This window comes from Bombina bombina, chromosome 1 (assembly GCF_027579735.1).
Source record: "Bombina bombina isolate aBomBom1 chromosome 1, aBomBom1.pri, whole genome shotgun sequence".
In the NCBI taxonomy this organism is placed as follows: domain Eukaryota; kingdom Metazoa; phylum Chordata; class Amphibia; order Anura; family Bombinatoridae; genus Bombina; species Bombina bombina.
Window position 1 is genome coordinate 435,405,670 of NC_069499.1, and position 19,876 is coordinate 435,425,545.

At 38.8% G+C, this 19,876-nt stretch overlaps 1 protein-coding gene across 1 annotated transcript in view; it reads right to left on the reverse strand.

The window, feature by feature from the left end:
• Nucleotides 1-19,876, reverse strand: part of TTC21B (tetratricopeptide repeat domain 21B) — a 397,674-nt gene that overhangs the window by 127,203 nt on the left and 250,595 nt on the right. Inside the window, exon 23 of the mRNA XM_053698392.1 lies at nt 13,929-14,079. Within this exon, the coding sequence (XP_053554367.1) occupies nt 13,929-14,079 (151 nt within the window). The remainder of the gene's footprint in view (nt 1-13,928; nt 14,080-19,876) is intronic.

Below are 19,876 nucleotides of genomic sequence, written 5' to 3' on the forward strand. Positions count from 1 at the left end.
CTCTCTGCCATTCATGTGACTTCTTTCTGCTGTCGGATATTCACGGAGCGGAGTAATTGAATTTCAGTCTCTTCAGTGTGATCTACTATACAATCGTTTTAGACTCTTCTGGCAGCCAAATTGTGGTATTAAAAATTCTTGACAGTGTATTTAAAAATTTCTACAATTTGGGGAATTTTTTATTTAGTATTATAGATATGAACCAAGACTCTGTGTCTTTGGACATATGCTTGTTATGCCTAGAGGCACAAATTGTTTTGCCTATGCAATTCTGTGCTGCATGCTTAGCTAGAGCACTTCAATTTAAAGATAAATTGTTGTCCTCTGAGCCCAATGTCTCTCAGGATGATGCTGTTCAGGCAATGCCACAGCTTTCTCGTCAAACGTCCCAAGCCTCTATGGCGTCACAAACAGTGCCCTGCAGTTCCTCTCAGCCTCCTGGAGGAGTTTATTTGCCTGCAGATTTGGCTGCACAGTTATCTTCTGCGGTATCTGCTTTTCCTATGCTGGGAAAATGCAAGAGGAAAAATAGACATTCAGATAGTAAGGTTTCTGTTAAACCATCTGCTATGCAGGTTGCCGTCCCTCATAAGTCTGATGAGGAGGATACACTGGTAGCCTCTGAGGGTGAAATCTCAAGATTCGGACAGTATTACTCCATCTGATACTGAAGAAGTAAACTTCAGATTTAAGCTTGAACACCTTTGCGTACTGTTAAAGGAGGTATTGGCTACTTTGGACGACTCTGATACTTCTGTCGTTGTCAACCCTAAGAAGTCTAGTAAACTTAATAAATATTATGATGTTTCTTCCTCTGTGCAAGTTTTTCCTGTCCCAGACCGTGTGACAGATTATTTCACAGGAATGGGAGAAGCCAGGGATTCCATTCTCCTCGTCTTTAAAAATATGTTTCCTGTTGCTGACTCCATTAAAGATTCTTGGAGCACGGTGCCTAAAGTAGAAGGGGCTATTTTTACTCTGGCTAAGAGAACTATGATCCCTATAGAGGATAGCTGCCCCTTTAAGGATCCCATGGACAAAAAGCTGGAAGCTTATTTGAAGAAGATGCATGTTCATCAAGATCTTCAATGGCAGTTTGTATTGCCACAGTAGCAAGTGCGGCATCTTATTGGTGCAACGCCTTGTCTGAATCAATTTTAGTAGAGACTCTGTTGGAGGAGATACAAGATAGGATTAAGGCTCTCAAACTAGCCAATTACTAGCCAATTACTTTATTTATGATGCTCATATGCAAGTTATTAGACTGGGAGCCAAGATGTCTGGCTTCACTGTCAAAGCCCGCAGGGCATTGTGACTAAAATCTTAGTCAGCTGATGTTTGTTATCTCTAAGTCCAAGCTTCTGGTGCTTCCTTACAAGGGGAAGACCTGGCAGAAATAATTTCTGATATTACGGGTGGAAAAGGGTCTTTTCTACCGCAAGACAAGAAGAACAGACGTCAAAGTAACTTTCGTTCCTTTCGTAACGTCAAAAGTCTTCCTCTCCCTCTTCCAAGTAGGAGCAGTCCAAGTCTTCTTGGAAGCCCAATCAGTCTTGGAATAAGGGGAAGCAATCAAATAAACCCTCAGCTGAGTCTAAGTCAGCATGAAGGGTCGGCCCCTGGTCCGGGTTCGGATCAAGTGTGGGGCAGACTTTCCCTGTTTGTTAGGCGTGGAGACTAGATGTCCCAGATCCTTGGGCTGTGGACATAGTATCTCAGGGTTACAAAATATAATTCAAAACTTTCACTCCCAGGGGCAGATTCCATCTATCAAGATTATCTGCAGACCAGGTAAAAAGAGAGGCATTCTTGAACTGTGTTCAGGACCTTTCCTCCCTAGGAGTGATTGTTCCAGTTCCAGTAAGGGAAAAGGGTTTAGGATTCTATTCAAATCTGTTTGTGGTTCCCTAAAAAGAGGGAACTTTTCAATCTAAAGTGCCTCTACAAGTTCCTCAGAGTACCATCCTTCAAAATGGAAACCATTTGTTCCATTCTTCCTTTGGTCCCAGAGCGTCAGTTCATGACGACCATAGACCTGAAGGACCCGTATCTTCATGTACCCATCCACAGGGATCATCACAAATTCCTGAGATTCTCCTTTCTAGACAAACACTTTCAGTTTGTGGCTCTTCCATTTGGCCTTGCCACAGCTCCCAGAAATTTCTCAAAGGTTCTGGGGGCTCTCTTGGCAGTGATCAGGTCTTGGGGAATTGCAGTTGCACCATACCTGAATGACATATTGGTTCAGGCACCATCTTTTCAACAAGCAAACTCTCATACAGAGATCGTGTTGTCTTTTCTACGTTCCCATGGTTGGAAAGTGATTCTGGAAAAGAGTTCCCTTGTTCCAGCTACAAGGGTGGTTTTCTTAGGGACCATAATAGATTCCCGATCTATGAATTTTTTTTGACAGTGGTCAGAAAATCCAAAATTCTCTCCTCTTGCCTCTCTCTTCAGTCAAAACTGTTCGGCCATCAGTGGCTCAATGTATGGAGGTAATTGGTCTGATAGTCACTTCCATGGACATCAATCCCTTTGTTTGATTCCATTTGAGAGCTCTGCAATTATGCATGCTCAGACATTGGAACGTAGATCATTCAGATCTGTCTCAGAGGATAGATCTAGACCAGTCGAGAAGAGACTCTCTCCCGTGGTGGCCTTTTCAGGACCATCTGTCTCAGGGTACATGCTTCCGGAGACCTTTCTGGGTGATTGTGACCACGGACGCCAGTCTGCTAGGCTGGGGAGCAGTCTGGGATTAGTTAAAGGCGCAGGGACTATGGACTCAGGAGGAGTCTGCTCTCCTCATAAACATCTTGGAGTTGAGAGCGATTTAAACTGCTCCGATGGCTTGAGTTTCAATTGTCCTTAGTCCAGTTTATCAGGTTTCAGTTGGACAACATCACTTCAGTGGCTTACATCAACCACCAGGGAGGAACTCGGAATTCCTTAGCCATGAAGGAGGTAGCATGGATTATTCAGTGGGCGGAAGCTCACAATTGTTGTCTGATATCTATATTCCTGGAGTGGACAACTGGGAAGCGGAATTCCTGAGCAGACATTTCACCCCGGGGAGTGAGTTCTCCATCCAGAGGTGTTTTCAAAGTTAACCCTCAAATGGAGGGTGCCGGAGTTGGATCTGATGGCGTCTCTGCAGAACGCCAAGCTTCCAAGGTACGGTTCAAGGTCAAGAGATCCTCAGGCTGCTCTGATAGATCCTCTGGCGGTTCCTTGGCATTTCGGTCTAGCATACCCGTTTCCTCCGTTTGCGCTCCTTCCATGAGTTATTGCTCGTATCAAACAAGAGAGAGCATCAGTAATTCTAATAGCTCCTGTATGTTCTCGCAGACCTAGTGAAGATGTCTTCTCGCCGCCTTGGAGGTTGCCTCCGAGGAAGGACCTTCTAACTCAGGGTCCATTCCTCCATCCAAATCTCGTTTCTCTGAAGCTAACTGCTTGGAGATTGAACACTTAGTTCTGTCTAAGCATGGATTTTCTGAGTCGGTCATTGAGACCATGCTCCAGGCTCGCAAGCCTGTTACTCGAAAAATTTACTATAAAGGTATGGCGTAAATACCATTATTGGTGTGAATCTAAGGGCTACTCTTGGAGTAGGGTCAGGATTCCTAGAATTTTGTCTTTTTCTCCAGGAAGGTCTGGAGAAAGAGCTGTCAGTCATTCTCTGAAAGCTCAGATTTCTGCATTATCTATTTTGTTACACAAATGTCTGGCGGATGGGCCTGATGTTCAATCTTTTTGTCAGAATCAGGCCTGTGTTTAAACCTGTTGCTCCTCTTTGGAGCCTTAATCTTGTTCTTAAAGTTTTGCAGCAGGCTCCATTTGAGCCAATGCATTCCATAGATATTAAGTTGCTATCTTGGAAGGTTTTGTTTCTTATTGCTATCTCTTCTGCTCAGAGAGTTACGGAACACTCAGCTTTGCAGTGTGATTCGCCTTACCATATTTTTCATGCGGATAAGGTGGTTCTTGGTACCTAATTGGTTCCTAAAGTGGTTTCGGATAGAAATATTAATCAGGAAATTGTTGTTCCTTCTCTCTGTCCCAATCTTCCTTCTCATAAAGAATGTTTGTTGCACAACTTGGATGTTGTGCATGCTCTAAAATTCTACCTACAGGCGACTAAGGATTTTCGCCAGTCTTCTGCCCTGTTTGTTTCTCAGGAAAGCTTAAGGGTCAGAAGGCTACTTCTACTTCTCTTACCCTCTGCTTGAGAAGTAGGATTCGTTTTGCTTATGAGACTGCTGGACAGCAGACTCCTGAGAGAATTACAGCTCATTCCACTAGGGCTGTCTCCTCTTCTTGGGCTTTCAAAGATGAAGCTTCTGTGGAACAGCTTTGCAAGGCTGCAACTTGGTCCTCTCTGCATACTTTTTCAAAATTTAATAACAATTCTGGAGTAGACTGTCCCTTTAAGTTTAATTTTGAATTTACTGTCCCTTAAATCTTATAAACTCACTTTGCAGTAATAGAAAGAGGTATTGATAGGCTGATATGTTTTCTTTCTTTTCATTTCATGTGGTTTGCAGGTTTGCTGAAAAATATATTGCGAGATTATGCTTTTTCTAACTCCCTTAGTAGGCACCAACACTGGGTCTGAAGGGCAAACAGTAGTAAGCTTCATAGCTTAATTCTGTCAGATAAAAAAAAGAATTCAATAACACCTGTGCTCATTTTATTTTCCTACAATGTCAGCATTTGAGAAATAGAAATACCTCTACAGTCAACCGTCTCTTCACTCAAAGGTTTCATAATTGTACTTAAACAGCACAGTGTGTTTTGTTGAATGTAGTTGAGGATTGGGAAGATTAAACTACTGCTGTGAGATTCAGCTTCTTTCTTTTGTGACCCCCCATGACAGCTAAATTAAACAAATAAAATGCCAAAACAGTGCAAATACTACTGAAAGTTTTAGGGAACATGTTACTTTTGAACCGGGCAACCTTTAACCCCTTAACGACCGAGGACGTGCAGGGTACGTCCTCAAAAAAAAGGCAGTTAACGCCTGAGAACGTACCCTGCACGTCCTCGGTGTGGAAAGCAGCTGGAAGCGATCCTGCTTGCTTCCAGCTGCTTTCCGGTTATTGCAGTGATGCCTCGATATGGAGGCATCCTGCAATAACCTTTTTAAGCCATCCGGTGCAGAGAGAGCCACTCTGTGGCCCTCTCTGCACCGGAGATCGGTGGCTTACTGCGTTGGTGGGTGGGAGCCGGACCGGGAGGCGGCCATCGATGGCCCTCGTGATGTGGAGGGGGGCGGGATCGTGGGTGGGGATGCCAGGGGGCGCGCACTGACGCGCGCACGTGCACGGGAGGGTGGGGGCGGGCGCGTGCACGAGGAGGGAGAGGGTGGGAACCGCTACACACAGAAAAAAAACTGTAGGAAAATGAAAAAAAATAGTAAAAAAAATAAGATAAAAAAACAATCAGTTAGGTGGTGGGGGTTGGTCTGTGGGGAGGGGGGAGCTACACTACAGAAAAACCGGGCAAAAAATAAAAAAAAAAACATATTTTTTTGCAAACTGGGTACTGGCAGACAGCTGCCAGTACCCAAGATGGCCCCCAATAAGGCAGAGGGGAGGGTTAGAGAGCGGTTTTGGGGGGGATCAGGGAGGTTGGGGGCTAAGGGGGGGATCCTACCCAGTAGCATATGTAAATATGCTAAAAAATGTTTTTATTATTTTTAAAAACCCTTTTATTTTAGTACTGGCAGACTTTCTGCCAGTACTTAAGATGGCGGGGACAATTGTGGGGTGGGGGAGGGAAGGGAGCTGTTTGGGAGGGATCAGGGGGTGGGATGCGTCAGGTGGGAAGCTGATCTCTACACTAAAGCTAAAATTAACCCTGCAAGCTCCCTACAAACTCCCTAATTAACCCCTTCATTGCTAGCCATAATACACGTGTGAGGCGCAGCAGCATTTAGCGGCCTTCTAATTACCAGAAAGCAACGCCAAAGTCAAATATGTCTGCTATTTCTGAACAAAGGGGATCCCAGAGAAGCATTTACAACCATTTATGCCATAATTGCACAAGCTGTTTGTAAATGATTTCAGTGAGAAACCTAAAATTGTGAAAAATTTAACTTTTTTTTTTTAATTTGATCGCATTTGGCGGTAAAATGGTGTCATGAAATATACCAAAATGGGCCTAGATCAATACTTTGGGTTGTCTAATACACTACACTAAAGCTAAAATTAACCATACAAGCTCCCTAAAAGCTCCCTAATTAACCCCTGCACTGCTGGGCATAATACACGTGTGGTGCGCAGCGGCATTTAGCGGCCTTCTAATTACCAAAAAGCAATGCCAAAGCCATATATGGCTGCTATTTCTGAACAAAGGGGATCCCAGAGAAGCACTTACAACCATTTGTGCCATAATTGCACAAGCTGTTTGTAAATGATTTCAGTGAGAAACCTAAAATTGTGAAAAATGTAACGTTTTTTTTAATTTGATCGCATTTGGCGGTGAAATGGTGGCATGAAATATACCAAAATGGGCCTAGATCAATACTTGGGGTCGTCTACTACACTAAAGCTAAAATTAACCCTACAAGCTCCCTAGAAGCTCCCTAATTAACCCCTTAACTGCTGGGCATAATACACGTGTGGTGCGCAGTGGCATTTAGCGGCCTTCTAATTACCAAAAAGCAACGCCAAAGCCATATATGTCTGCTATTTCTGAACAAAGGGGATCCCAGAGAAGAATTTACAACCATTCATGCCATAATTGCACAAGCTGTTTGTAAATAATTTCAGTGAGAAACCGAAAGTTTGTGAAAAAATTTGTGAAAAAGTGAACGATTTTTTGTATTTGATCGCATTTGGCGGTGAAATGGTGGTATGAAACATTGGGTATTTCTAAACTCAGGACAAAATTTAGAAACTATTTAGCATGGGTGTTTTTTGGTGGTTGTAGATATGTAACAGATTTTGGGGGTCAAAGTTAGAAAAAGTGTGTTTTTTTCCATTTTTCCTCATATTTTATAATTTTTTTTTATAGTAAATTATAAGATATGATGAAAATAATGGTATCTTTAGAAAGTCCATTTAATGGCGAGAAAAACGGTATATAATATGTGTGGGTACAGTAAATAAGCAAGAGGAAAATTACAGCTAAACACAAACACCACAAAAATGTAAAAATAGCCTTGGTCCCAAACGAACAGAAAATGGAAAAGTGCTGTGGTCATTAAGGGGTTAAAAGGGTTACTAAACCCAAATTATTTTCTTTCATTATACAGATAGAGTGTGCAATTTTAAGCAAGTTTCTAATTTACTCCTATTATCTATTTTTCTTTGTTCTCTTGCTATCTTTATTTAAAAAGCAGGAATGTAAAGCTTAGGAGCCAGCCCATTTTTGGTTCAGAACCAAGGTTAAGCTTGTTTATTGATGGGTAAATGTAGGCTCTGTGGTAGAGATGCTGTAGTTCCATGCTGCCTTGCACGTGGGTGTGGTTAACTCCTCTAGTGCTAATTTGCCAGTGCAGGTGTCAGTCAGCTCCAAGGACTCCCAGTTTGCTGACATCATTGTTGAAACAATCCCCTGAAGGGTTCCTGCTTCCTGACTGAGCTGTGTAAGTACTGCCCCTCCCTCCTGCTGTTTAAGGCTGCTCTTATCGCTCCACACACAAAAAAACATAATTTATGTAAGAACTTACCTGATAAATTCATTTCTTTCATATTAACAAGAGTCCATGAGCTAGTGACGTATGGGATATACATTCCTACCAGGAGGGGCAAAGTTTCCCAAACCTTAAAATGCCTATAAATACACCCCTCACCACACCCACAAATCAGTTTAACGAATAGCCAAGAAGTGGGGTGATAAGAAAAAAAGTGCGAAGCATATAAAATAAGGAATTGGAATAATTGTGCTTTATACAAAAAAATCATAACCACCACAAAAAAGGGTGGGCCTCATGGACTCTTGTTAATATGAAAGAAATGAATTTATCAGGTAAGTTCTTACATAAATTATGTTTTCTTTCATGTAATTAACAAGAGTCCATGAGCTAGTGACGTATGGGATAATGACTACCCAAGATGTGGATCTTTCCACACAAGAGTCACTAGAGAGGGAGGGATAAAATAAAGACAGCCAATTCCTGCTGAAAATAATCCACACCCAAAATAAAGTTTAACAAAAAACATAAGCAGAAGATTCAAACTGAAACCGCTGCCTGAAGAACTTTTCTACCAAAAACTGCTTCAGAAGAAGAAAATACATAAAAATGGTAGAATTTAGTAAAAGTATGCAAAGAGGACCAAGTTGCTGCTTTGCAGATCTGGTCAACCGAAGCTTCATTCCTAAACGCCCAGGAAGTAGATACTGACCTAGTAGAATGAGCTGTAATTCTCTGAGGCGGAATTTTACCCGACTCAACATAGGCAAGATGAATTAAAGATTTCAACCAAGATGCCAAAGAAATGGCAGAAGCTTTCTGGCCTTTCCTAGAACCGGAAAAGATAACAAATAGACTAGAAGTCTTACAGAAAGATTTCGTAGCTTCAACATAATATTTCAAAGCTCTAACAACATCCAAAGAATGCAACGATTTCTCCTTAGAATTCTTAGGATTAGGACATAATGAAGGAACCACAATTTCTCTACTAATGTTGTTGGAATTCACAACTTTAGGTAAAATTCAAAAGAAGTTCGCAACACCGCCTTATCCTGATGAAGAATCAGAAAAGGAGACTCACAAGAAAGAGCAGATAATTCAGAAACTCTTCTGGTAGAAGAGATGGCCAAAAGGAACAAAACTTTCCAAGAAAGTAATTTAATATCCAATGAATGCATAGGTTCAAATGGAGGAGCTTGAAGAGCCCCCAGAACCAAATTCAAACTCCAGGAGGAGAAATTGACTTAATGACAGGCTTTATACGAACCAAAGCTTGTACAAAACAATGAATATCAGGAAGAATAGCAATCTTTCTGTGAAAAAGAACAGAAAGAGCAGAGATTTGACCTTTCAAGGAACTTGCGGACAAACCCTTATCTAAACCATCCTGAAGAAATTGTAATATTCTCGGTATTCTAAAAGAATGCCAAGAAAAATGATGAGAAAGACACCAAGAAATATAAGTCTTCCAGACTCTATAATATATCTCTCTGGATACAAATTTACGAGCCTGTAACATAGTATTAATCACAGAGTCAGAGAAACCTCTTTGACCAAGAATCAAGCGTTCAATCTCCATACCTTTAAATTTAAGGATTTCAGATCCTGATGGAAAAAAGGACCTTGAGACAAAAGGTCTGGTCTTAACGGAAGAGTCCACGGTTGGCAAGAGGCCATCCGGACAAGATCCGCATACCAAAACCTGTGAGGCCATGCCGGAGCTACCAGCAGAACAAACGAGCATTCCTTCAGAATCTTGGAGATTACTCTTGGAAGAAGAACTAGAGGCGGAAAGATATAGGCAGGATGATACTTCCAAGGAAGTGAAAATGCATCCACTGCCTCCGCCTGAAGATCCCGGGATCTAGACAGATACCTGGGAAGTTTCTTGTTTAGATGAGAAGCCATCAGATCTATTTCTGGAAGTTCCCACATTTGAACAATCTGAAGAAATACCTCTGGGTGAAGAGACCATTCGCCCGGATGCAACGTTTGGCGACTGAGATAATCCGCTTTCCAATTGTCCATACCTGGGATATAAACCGCAGAGATTAGACAGGAGCTGGATTCCGCCCAAACCAAAATTCGAGATACTTCTTTCATAGCCAGAGGACTGTGAGTCCCTCCTTGATGATTGATGTATGCCACAGTTGTGACATTGTCTTATCTGAAAACAATGAACAACTCTCTCTTCAGAAGAGGCCAAGACTGAAGAGCTCTGAAAATTGCACGGAGTTCCAAAATATTGATCGGAAATCTCACCTCCTGAGATTCCCAAACCCCTTGTGCCGTCAGAGACCCCCACACAGCTCCCCAACCTGTAAGACTTGAATCTGTTGAGATTATAGTCCAGGTCGGAAGAACAAAGAAGCCCCCTGAACTAAACGATGGTGATCTGTCCACCATGTCAGAGAGTGTCGTAAAATCGGTTTAAAGATATTAATTGAGATATCTTTGAGTAATCCCTGCACCATTGGTTCAGCATACAGAGCTGAAGAGGTCGCATGTGAAAACGAGCAAAGGAGATCGCATCCGATGCGGCAGTCCTAAGACCCAACATTTCCATGCATAAGGCTACCAAAGGGAATGATTGTGACTGAAGGTTTTGACAAGCTGATATCAATGTTAAACTTCTCTTGTCTGACAAGGACAGAGTCATAGACACTGAATTTATCTAGAAACCTAAAAAGGTTACCCTTGTCTGAGGAATCAATGAACTGAATGGTAAATTGATCCTCCAACCATGAACTTGAAGAAACAACACAAGTCGATTCGTATGAGATTCTTCGAAAATGAGAAGACTGAGCAAGTACCAAGATATCGTCCAAATAAGGAAATACCAAAACCCTATTCTCTGATTACAGAAGAAGGGCACCGAGAACCTTTGAAAAAAATTCTTGGAACTGAGGCTAGACCAAACAGTAGAGCCACAAAACTGGTAATGCTTGTCTAAAAAGAGAATCTCAGACACTAAAAGTGATCTGGATGAATCGGAATATGCAGATACACATCCTGTAAATCTATTGTAGACATATAATGCCCTTGCTAAACAAAAGGCAGGATAGTCCTACAGTAACCATCTTGAATGTTGGTATCCTAACATAACGATTCAATAATGATAGATCCAGAACTGGTCTGAAGGAATTGACCTTCTTTGGTACAATGAAGAGATAAAATAAAACCCCAGCCCCTGTTCCAGAACTGGAACTGGCATAAATACTCCAGCCAACTCTAGATCTGAAACACATTTCAGAAATGCTGAGCCTTGCTGTGTCAACTGGGACACGGGAAAGAAAAGAATCTCTTAGCAGGAGGCCTTAACTTGAAGCCAATTCTGTACCTTTCTGAAACAATGTTTCTGAAACCAGAGATTAAGAACGGAATTGATCCAAATTTATTTGAAGAAAACGTAATCTGCCCCATACCAGCTGAGCTGGAATAAGGGCCGCACCTTCATAGGTACTTAGGAGCTGACTATAGGTTTCTATAAGGCTTGGATATATTCCAAACTGGAAATAGTTTCCAAACTGATACCGCTCCTGAGGATGAAGGATCAGGCTTTTGTTCCTTGTTGTGAGGAAAGGAACGAAATGATTATTTACCCTGGAAAGAAAGGGAAAGCAAAGTTGACTTAGAAGACATGTCAGCATTCCAAGTTTAATCCATAAAGCTTTTCTAGCTAAAATAGCTAGAGACATATACCTGACATCAACTCTAATGATATCAAAAGATGGTATCACCAATAAAATAATTAGCATGTTATAACAATAATAATGCTATAAAATTATGATCTGTTACCTGTTGCGCTAAAGCTTCTAACCAAAAAGTTGAAGCTGCAGCAACATCCGCTAAAAATATAGCAGGTCTAAGAAGATTACCTGAACATAAGTAAGCTTTTCTTAGAAAAGATTCAATTTTCCTATCTAAAGGATCCTTAAATGAAGTACTATCTGCCATAGGAATAGTAGTACATTAGCAGGAGTAGAGACAGCCCCATAACCTTAGGGATTTTTGTCCCAAAAAACTCTAATCTGTCAGATGGCACAGGATATAATTTGCTTAAACGTCTAGAAGGAGTAAATAAATTACCCAAATTATTCCATTCCCTGGAAATTACTTCAGAAATAGCATCAGGGAGATAAAACACTTCTGGAATAACTACAGGAGATTTAAAAACCTTATTTAAACGTTTACATTTAGTATCAAGAGGACCAGAATCCTCTATTTCTAATGCAAATAACACTTCTTTAAGTAAAGAACGAATAAATTCCATCTTGAACAAATACAAAGATTTATCAGCATCAACCTCTGAGACAGAAACCTCTGAACCAGAAGAACCATTATCAGTATCAGAATGATGATGTTCATTTAAAAATTCATCTGAAAAAAAGAGAAGTTTTAAAAGACTTTTATGTATACTAGAAGGAGAAATAACAGACATAGCCTTCTTAATGGATTTAAAAAATAAAATCTCTTATGTTATCAGGAACACTCTGAAAATTAGATGTTGACGGACAGCAACAGGTAATGTAATAGTACTAAAGGAAATTTTATCTGCATTAATAAGTTTGACATGACATGCAATACAAATAACAGCTGGAGAAACAGATACCAAAAGTTTATAGCAGACTTAGCTTGGTAGCTCCAGCACTGTGCAGTGATTTTCCTGTAGTATCTTCTGACTCAGTTGCAACGTGGAACATCTTGCAATATGTAAAAGAAAAAAACAACATATAAAGCAAAATTGATCAAATTCCTTAAATGACAGTTTCAGGAATGGGAAAAAAATGCCAGTGAACAAGCTTCTAGCAACCAGAAGCAATAAATAGAGAGACTTAAATAATGTGGAGACAAAAATGACGCCCATATTTTTTAGCGCCAAAAAAGACGCCCACATTATTTGGCGCCTAAAATGTTTTTGGCGCCAAAAATGACGCCACATCCGGAACGCCGACATCTTTGACGCAAAATAACGTCAAAAAATGACGCAACTTCCGGCGACACGTATGACGCCGGAAACGGAAAAGAATTTTTGCGCCAAAAAAGTCCGCGCCAAGAATGACGCAATAAAATGAAGCATTTTCAGCCCCCGCGAGCCTAACAGCCCACAGGGAAAAAAGTCAAATTTTTGAGGTAAGAAAAAATATGATAATTCAATGCATAATCCCAAATATGAAACTGACTGTCTGGAAATAAGGAAAGTTGAACATTCTGAGTCAAGGCAAATAAATGTTTGAATACATATATTTAGAACTTTATAAATAAAGTGCCCAACCATAGCTTAGAGTGTCACAGAAAATAAGACTTACTTACCCCAGGACACTCATCTACATGTTTGTAGAAAGCCAAACCAGTACTGAAACGAGAATCAGTAGAGGAAATGGTAAATATAAGAGTATATCGTCGATCTGAAAAGGGAGGTAAGAGATGAATCTCTACGACCGATAACAGAGAACCTTATGAAATAGACCCCGTAGAAGGAGATCACTGCATTCAATAGGCAATACTCTCTTCACATCCCTCTGACATTCACTGCACGCTGAGAGGAAAACCGGGCTCCAACTTGCTGCGGAGCGCATATCAACGTAGAATCTAGCACAAACTTACTTCACCACCTCCCTTGGAGGCAAAGTTTGTAAAAACTGATTTGTGGGTGTGGTGAGGGGTGTATTTATAGGCATTTTAAGGTTTGGGAAACTTTGCCCCTCCTGGTAGGAATGTATATCCCATACGTCACTAGCTCATGGACTCTTGTTAATTACATGAAAGAAAGTGTCACTACACTTCTGCTGATCTGTGTACAGCCTAAATGATTACTAGTGGCGCCACTGTAGTGCATTGATGTTCCTGAGCATACCTAGGTATTCTTTTTCAACAAAGGATAACAAAGAGAACAAAGCAAATTAGATAATGGAAGTCAATTGGAAAGTTGTTCAAAATTGTGTGTTCTATTTGAATGAGGAAAGTTTAATTTTTACTTTGCAGTCCCTTTATGAACAGGAGCAAAAGTATAAAAGAGGTGTTAAAATGGTCTATGTCAAGCCCAAGAGATCCACTTTCAGAAGTAAACTTTAATTTGGTGAATTTGAGCACATGGTAAAGTAGCAAGATTCAGTGTACACTGTTGGGAAACATGAAAACAAAATCAGATTGCAATATTGAAAATATAAATATGAAGAACAACGGATGTTATTGGGGCTACATATAAAAGCACTGATCAGCTCTAATGGGGCTATATCCTTCTTGTGGTATAATAAAATATGTAAATTTAAATTCTATAACATACCAAAGGTATAGTCCTTTGCAGTAATGAAAACCTGGTTCAAGCTTTGCCCTAGAAGAATGTTTTTCAGCCATATCAAGGAACTTTGGTATATCTTCCAGTTTGCCGGCTCTTCTTAAAAGATCAATCAAGCGAGAAAGAGTGGCATAATTATCTATTTAAAAAAAAAAAGAAAAAGGATTGACTTCTCATAGAAATTTAGCTGTGAAAAGTTGTTATATTATTATATTTGTAAATAAACATAAGCATTGAAAAGCAAGGGAATTCCACTTATTTAACTGAGGAAAAATTAATGTATATGAAGCTAGAAGCTAATGCCCAGAGACAGAACTTTTTTTCACTTTCTGCGATATCTTTTTTTTAGTGAAAAACATTTCTGCAGTTCATTCTGAAATGTAATACAGTTTTAAATAGGCCGATACACTAAAGCACTAGCTCATTTAAAATGTGTTTATTTACTCCACAATGGCAACATTTTCAGAATTCTGTATTTGCTTTCAAAAGGCCAGGCTATAAGATTTTAATAATATACTGTATATATATATATATATATATATATATATATATATATATATATATATATATATATATATATATATACATACAGGGCCGCCATCAGGGGGTGACAGGGGTGACTCCTGTCAGGGGCCCAATGGGGCAAGAACTTAAAAAAAAAATAATAATTTTGGCAGCCACCAGTGGGTACTACAGCAGAGTGCTAATTGAGCATATGAAATGTTGTTACAAGGAGTAAAGTATTAGCATTTGAGAGGATTTCTGAGTGTGCACTAAATCACTATGCACAGTGTGAGACATACTTGGCACTTTGTTTGTACAGTGTGTGTCTGAGTCAGGCGGCAGATCACTTTGATTTGCAGAGGAGGTAAGACTTACTTAGCAAATGTTTTTTATTTCTTTCGGATTGTAACTTCAGTGTGGTAGTAGTTTTATGGTGGGGCCAGTGGTCCATAAAAACACATTTTTTTGGCAGCAGTGTATTTATGATTATTTGACAATGCTGTAGAAATTCTATATTTCAAACCATGCAGAAATGTTTCCTCCTCAATGCCCTTTTGGCAGATATGCATTTTTATTTATTTATTTATATATATATATATTTATATATATATATATTTATATATATATATATATATATAGAGAGAGAGAGAGAGAGAGAGTTTACTGCCCCTTTATGCAAGGACTTTCCAGATGCAAGGAGGCATTTTATGTAAGATTTTTACATCTGCATAACATGTTATACTCTCAGACTAAGATTGCTCAGTGTTTGAAATGAGACAGGTTAACTTAAAACTGTTCAGTTTACACTACAGCTGACAACTTTGAAATACATACCAACAAGCCTTAATCCTGCATTTAACCAGATCTAATGGTATGAGTACCACAGCTTATAGTTCCACCAAGACCATATAGAGTACAGCATTTTCAAAATCCAAAAGTACAGCTGACAAATGGGAACATTTGTACACTATATTTGAAGTGGTGCTCTTGGTTTGGGAAAAATCAAACATATGTCAACCTTTTAAAAGTGCTTTTCTTCATCTAGCCATATACCCAGATCATTAATGTACAATTTTGAATTCACAGAATTATTTCTGTTTGCACATTTACAAATATGTTTCTTTAAAAAGTGATCTCTCAATTTCTGCAATTTTTATCATGCATGTCACACACTGTTGATTTAGAGGATGCATGGTGCATAAATGTTTCCTCCTGTGAGTGTTTCTGTGGGTGTCTGTGTTTATGTCTTTGTGCTTTGATTTGTGTCTCTATGAGTGTGTATGTATTTTTTTCTGTGGGTCTCTCTGTGAGGGTGGGTGTGTATGTCTTTGTGCATTTTCTGTGGATGTCTGTGAGAGTGTGTGCATATGTCTTTGAGCTTTTTCTATGGGTGTATCTGTAAGGGTGTGTGTATGTTTGTCTTTGTGTATTTTCTCTGGATGCCTCTATGAGGGTGTGTGTGTATGTCTGTGTTTTCTGTGGATGTCTCAGTGAGGGTGTGTGTATGTATGTCTTTCTGTGTTTTATGTGGTTGTCTCTGTGTGTGTTTTCTGTGGGTGTCTGTGTGTGTGTATGTCTTTGTGTGTTTTCTGAGGCTGTCTCTGTCGGTGTTTCCTTGGGTGTATGTGCAAGTTTGGGTTTGTGTGTGTGTGTGTCCATTGTCTGTTCCTTTTTAGGACATTTTGACCTTACTACTGATTATTCACATCTTTCTACAGACTTTGAGACTAATGAGACCTTTCCGGAAGTCACCAATCTACCATTTAACCTTTAAATTATTGTTTAGGCAGTTCAAGGCCCTTCCTTTCAGCCACTGCATGCTGTTGTGATCATTACGTTGGCATCTTCCTTTACAAAAAGATAATCAGAACTCCATATTTTGTTTTCTAAATCTCCTTTTTTTTTTTTTACAAAACTGTAGTTTACGTCAGGTCAATGTAAACAAATGCTGAGTGTCTGTTTGGGTGTCTGTGTCTGAGTATGTTTCTTTGCGTGTCTGCTAGACTGTCTATATGTGAATCCTTATGTGTGAGTGTGTGTTTCAGTGTATGAGTGTCTGTGTGTGTATGTTACTACCTTTACAACATTTCCAAATTTAAATAGACACTTAAGAATAAAGTGCATATACGTTTCAGTCACTTGGTCAAAATTTGCACATGTCAAAGGAGGGGGGGCCCCTGATCATTGGTTAAGTCAGGGGCCCCAAAATTTCTAGTGGCGGCCCTGTATACATACACACACACACACATATATATATATATATATATATATATATATACACATACACACATATATATATATATATATATATACACATACATACATACACACACATACAGTATATATATATATACATATATATATATATACACACATATATATATATATTATATATATATATACATACATATATATATTATATATATATATATATATATACACAGTATATATATATATATATATATATATATATATATATATATATATATATATATATACACACAGAGAGAAGTGCACTCACAGGAACGAACAACTGACTCTATACCATTGTTAGCCTGTTCTATGGCGATTTACCACCTGGGTGCAGCTTTTTAGCCGAGAAATGCTTTATCGGCTGGGCGATATGACCAAAAAAAAAAATTGCAATTTTTTTTTAATAAAAAAACCGCGATTGCGATTTAATCGCCATTTTATTAAAGATTACTAACACCTTTATTTAGCATTAAACAATTTATTTAACACTACAGAATCTTAATGTACATGTTTATCAATGTACAATAGACCATTTGAGCATACAAATACAAAACAAAAAATAGTACAATAAAATGTGCTGCCTGTGATGTGATTAAATAGTAGCCACTAGCCAGTTATTAGGTCTTATGACACACAAGATCACACAACATTGTTGTGTTTTATTGGACAGTCATTCTAACAGTGTGGACACAGTGGTATGATTAACATATGAAGCAGTGAGTGTAAGCATGGAGAAACCTGAAAATTGCTGTCTTTACAGCAGTATGACTTGTGAAGTTCTGTATATAAATAAATATAAGTGCAGTAAAATAAGTACAATGAATGCACACACTGCTGCATGTGTTATTCATTTTAGGAGTTACTGTCCAGGGAAACATGAGGGATGTGGCATTGACAAGGTCAATCCTGACATCCTGCAGCCTGTCATATACATCACACACTAGTCACAGCTATTCTATAGTAGTAGATCTATATAAAAGACCACTAAGAAGTAGAACACATCAACACAGTTATATACAGAAGGTTAGTAGTACATAACAAGTTAACTCAACACATACAAACAAAGCTAATTTAAATGAAATTAGCTGGCCAGTTCTTACCACATTGCCCATGTTTTCTTGGGCAGTCAGTCTACCTGTGGTAAGAGTAAAATATGAAGCAGTGTGTGCAGCATGTAGAAAGAAACCTGAAAAGTGCTGACTGAGGACTATCCAGCTCCAGCTGCATGATTTGTGTTTCTAAGTAAAGGTAGTACAATGCAGCACACTGCTGCATGTGTTAGTCATTTAGCTGAGTGACTGTCCATGAAAACATGGGGAATGTGGCATTGACAAAGTCAATCCTGACATCCTGCAGCCTGTCATATTGCATTAATTTGTACAGCTATAGCTGTAGTACAGAACACAGTAAGAAATAGAACACCAGTTATAGTTAGAGTAACTAGTACAATACATAATACAAACAACTGAACTCAACACACACACAGCTAATTGAAATGAAAATAGCTGTCCAGTTCTTACCACATTGTCCTTTGTTTTCTTGGGCACTGGGCAGTCAGTCTAGCTGTGGTATGAGTAACATATGGAACAGTGTATGCATTGCATGCATGGAGAAACCTGAAAAGTGCTGAGTGTGCAGCAGCATGATGTGTGTTCTGTTTCTAAGTAAAGTAAAGCTATTATAATGCACACTGATGCATGTGTTATTTAGCTGGGAGGGACATAAAAGTAAAAAAACACTTTTTTTTCTACATTTAATTAATTTGTTTTGTGTTCTGAATCAAGAGCAATAGAGCATGGCATGGCATCCATGCCATGCTATTTTAAGCAACATTTGAAATTAAATTGACATATTTTATTAGCTTAGCTATTTTTTTTTTCTTAAACACAATTGGTTAGGGGTACTTAGGGCTGCTATTTTGTGGGTGCACAATGCACATGGACAGCTAATACGGCATTTCAGACTTGACACAATGAATGCACTGCTTGCACATTTAAGCATCATGCTAATTTTGATATTTTTGCTCACCAAAATGCATTAACCATTAATGATTTTTTATTGTTGCAACACTAGCCTAGCATCAATGATAAAAAAAAAAACAATATGACTTGCATTAATTGCAGAGGCTGAGCTACAATAAAAAAATATTAGAATTTTATTTATTTATTTTAAATAAAAAAAAAATATTACTTTATTTGCACTTGCAGCAGCTGCAGAAATGCATCCATCCATAAATAAAATATATACATATTATTAAACCAATATAACTTATTTGGGAACATAAACTAATATAATAAGAGATCTTTTTTGATTATTTATTAAAAATGATTTGTGTTATGGTACACTACTGGACTGCAAACTGGTATGTAAATATAAAATTAACTATTTAAAATTAGAGGGAAAATATTATAAAAAAACAAAAATATGTGCACTGACTGCACCACTGTGTACTGTTTAGGAGGTTGATGATCTATCTTCTGGGAATCTAAATCAGTGTCTATTAAAAAGTAACTATCTCATTATCTATATCATTATCATGATCATCCTCTATATTCTGATGATGGAGTAGAGCTAGAGACTGTTCTGTAGTATTAAAATATATTATTATTATTATATTTATAATATTATTTTATGTGTAACATAAATAATATAAATTCACAAATTTCACAAAGCAATACATCCTACAAGCAAGTAGTAGTAGCAAGTGCAACCCTTAATCAGCTGGTGGTCAGAGATTCTGTATTTAGTGAGTATCTGTCTGTGCTTTGGGTTGGTGACACTTGTGAGATACTCAGCTAGTGCATTTCTCCAGTACTGTGGGCAGATCATTAATGTATAGGTTGAATTATGTGGGGCTGAGGCTGAATCCTTGCCTGCCTCCTCTATTTTGTTCAAAGCGCTTTGTTTGTAGATTGTTTATTTTTACTTTACATTTGAGGGATGAATACATGGTCTTTATTATGTTATATGTCTTCCCAACAATTCCACTTTGCAGCAGTTTCATGTATAGGCCAGGGTGCCAGATTGAGTGCTTTTTTGAAGTCCACAAAACATGCAAACACCTTCCCTGATGGTGGTGAGCTTTTCACATACTTGTTAGTGATAGCTTTTAATGTGAAGATGTGGTCTGTGGTTCTTTGTTTAGGGAGGAAGCCTATCTGACTCATGTGCAGGGTTCT